Source organism: Penaeus monodon, chromosome 22 (genome assembly GCF_015228065.2).
Source record: "Penaeus monodon isolate SGIC_2016 chromosome 22, NSTDA_Pmon_1, whole genome shotgun sequence".
Classification (NCBI taxonomy): domain Eukaryota; kingdom Metazoa; phylum Arthropoda; class Malacostraca; order Decapoda; family Penaeidae; genus Penaeus; species Penaeus monodon.
In genome coordinates, this window is record NC_051407.1 from 27,899,894 (window position 1) to 27,901,686 (window position 1,793).

Here is a 1,793-nt window from a genome sequence, read left to right on the forward strand (position 1 = left end):
GGAACAAAAGTGATCTGTATATTCAAAATAAATGGCCCTTGTGAAATATTGGTATTTTCATAAATAAAAATTCTATGTTGAGCATGATAAAAATAGTAGCATAAGAGACTTCTCCTGAACATTAGTTATTTTACTTCCTTTATGCTTTTGCTAACAGGAAAGTGAAAGGAGGAATAGAGAGGGAGATGTATATAGAGGCTTTCTATCACACTGATACTCCATTCTTCAAGACATTTTTTTATTTGTTATTAATTAATTCTTCTTTTTTCCAGGTGACATGTAAGGAACTCCAGTCATCATGAAGGGAGGGAGTGAAGACCAGCCAAATGTAGATTCTCAGGCAAGTTCTGAAAGCTTTATGTGTTAATTTAGAATAAGTTTTGTTACCATACTCATCAGTGACAATGTTGTGAAATTATATAGCTATTAAAAGATTATCATGCAAATAACTGTGCATTTCTTATTGTTATATTATTTCTAATCATTACTCTACTTCTTAAAAAAATTTACTAAGGACATCTTTTTACTTATGTAAAATTATCTCCCAACAGGAGGAGGTAGTAGAACGTGTGAAGGCTCGCCTGCAGGAGGAAGGGCGAGAAGCACGAAACCTTGTGGCATATTCCTTACCCATACAGGACCCTCCTCAGCCTGATGCTGGTAAGTATGTGATGCAATAGAGGAAAAATTTGAATCATGGAGACTTAAATTTACCCCATTCTCTATGCTCTTGGCTGCATCATAAAAATAAAAAATCATTCAGGTAGTAAGGCAAAAAAGAGGCTTTGAGTCTACTTTTGAGGGGCTGTTTCTTCTCAGTGACCATAGCTAATGGGCAGTCCCCCAGGATTGCCACTAGTAGGACCCTTGCTTAAACTAAGTAACCAAGTAAGTAGGTAACAGCCTAGGCCAAGCTAGTGAACAGATACTTAGTTCACACAATTTAGAGCAGGTATGGTTACTCTGGATTGAATGGGTTAATTTTCAAAGTCTTTTTCTCTTGTATATGGCATTCTTTATTATGTTTTAAACAATTTTTGATTGTGTCTTTTATCTCTTACACAAATTGTGATGTGTGGTCTGCATACAGTATGCTCATATCAAGTCTGGTTTACAAAAATAAGTGAGTTCTGACCTAGATGGTAAGGAAATTTGCTACCAAGCAGTTGCTCTCTGAGTAGCTTAATGGTGTTAGGAGGCTTGAGGACAAATCTAACCCCGAACAACCTGTATGTTTTGCCTCTGTCAGTTTGTATTTTGTTACTGTAGGTTTTTAGATTATGCATAGTGATAGGGAGTATACAAGACTGTGAAGATTTAGGTTTTAATTTTTGAGTTTGTTTTCTTCACTTTAAAGTCGTAGTGATTAGAGTCATTTATCTTTTTCTTTCATGTATATGATATATATGAAAAAACAAGTGTTTAAAGTACATGCTTTCATTTTCCATTTAAACAGGCATACGGCATAGAGAGGTCAAAAGAGTTGTGGAAATGACACCTAGACGGGGATCAAAGCAGGACAAACGACCGCGATCAGCATCTGCAGGTCGAGACCCTCAAGCAAGTCAGTGAAGCTTCATTTTGTTGACAGGGTTTCCTTAAGATGTTAAAAACCTACATGTCAGGATTACTTATAATTATTATTATATCTAAAGTATTTTTAATGAAAGGTCATATAACCTTTATTAGAATTTTACTTATTGATATTTATCATTGGATTTCTTTATGCTGAATTAATTATTAACTGGCTTAAGGGGACTTTCTTTAGAATCACCAAAATCAGTATGCATACG

The 1,793-nt window shown here is 35.0% G+C and overlaps 1 protein-coding gene across 1 annotated transcript in view; it reads left to right on the forward strand.

The window, feature by feature from the left end:
* Positions 1 to 1,793, forward strand: part of LOC119587074 (S phase cyclin A-associated protein in the endoplasmic reticulum-like) — a 23,573-nt gene that overhangs the window by 1,028 nt on the left and 20,752 nt on the right. Inside the window, exons 2-4 of the mRNA XM_037935822.1 lie at positions 273 to 340; positions 552 to 660; positions 1,457 to 1,564. Coding sequence (XP_037791750.1) covers positions 299 to 340; positions 552 to 660; positions 1,457 to 1,564 — 259 coding nt within the window. The 5' untranslated portion in view covers positions 273 to 298. The remainder of the gene's footprint in view (positions 1 to 272; positions 341 to 551; positions 661 to 1,456; positions 1,565 to 1,793) is intronic.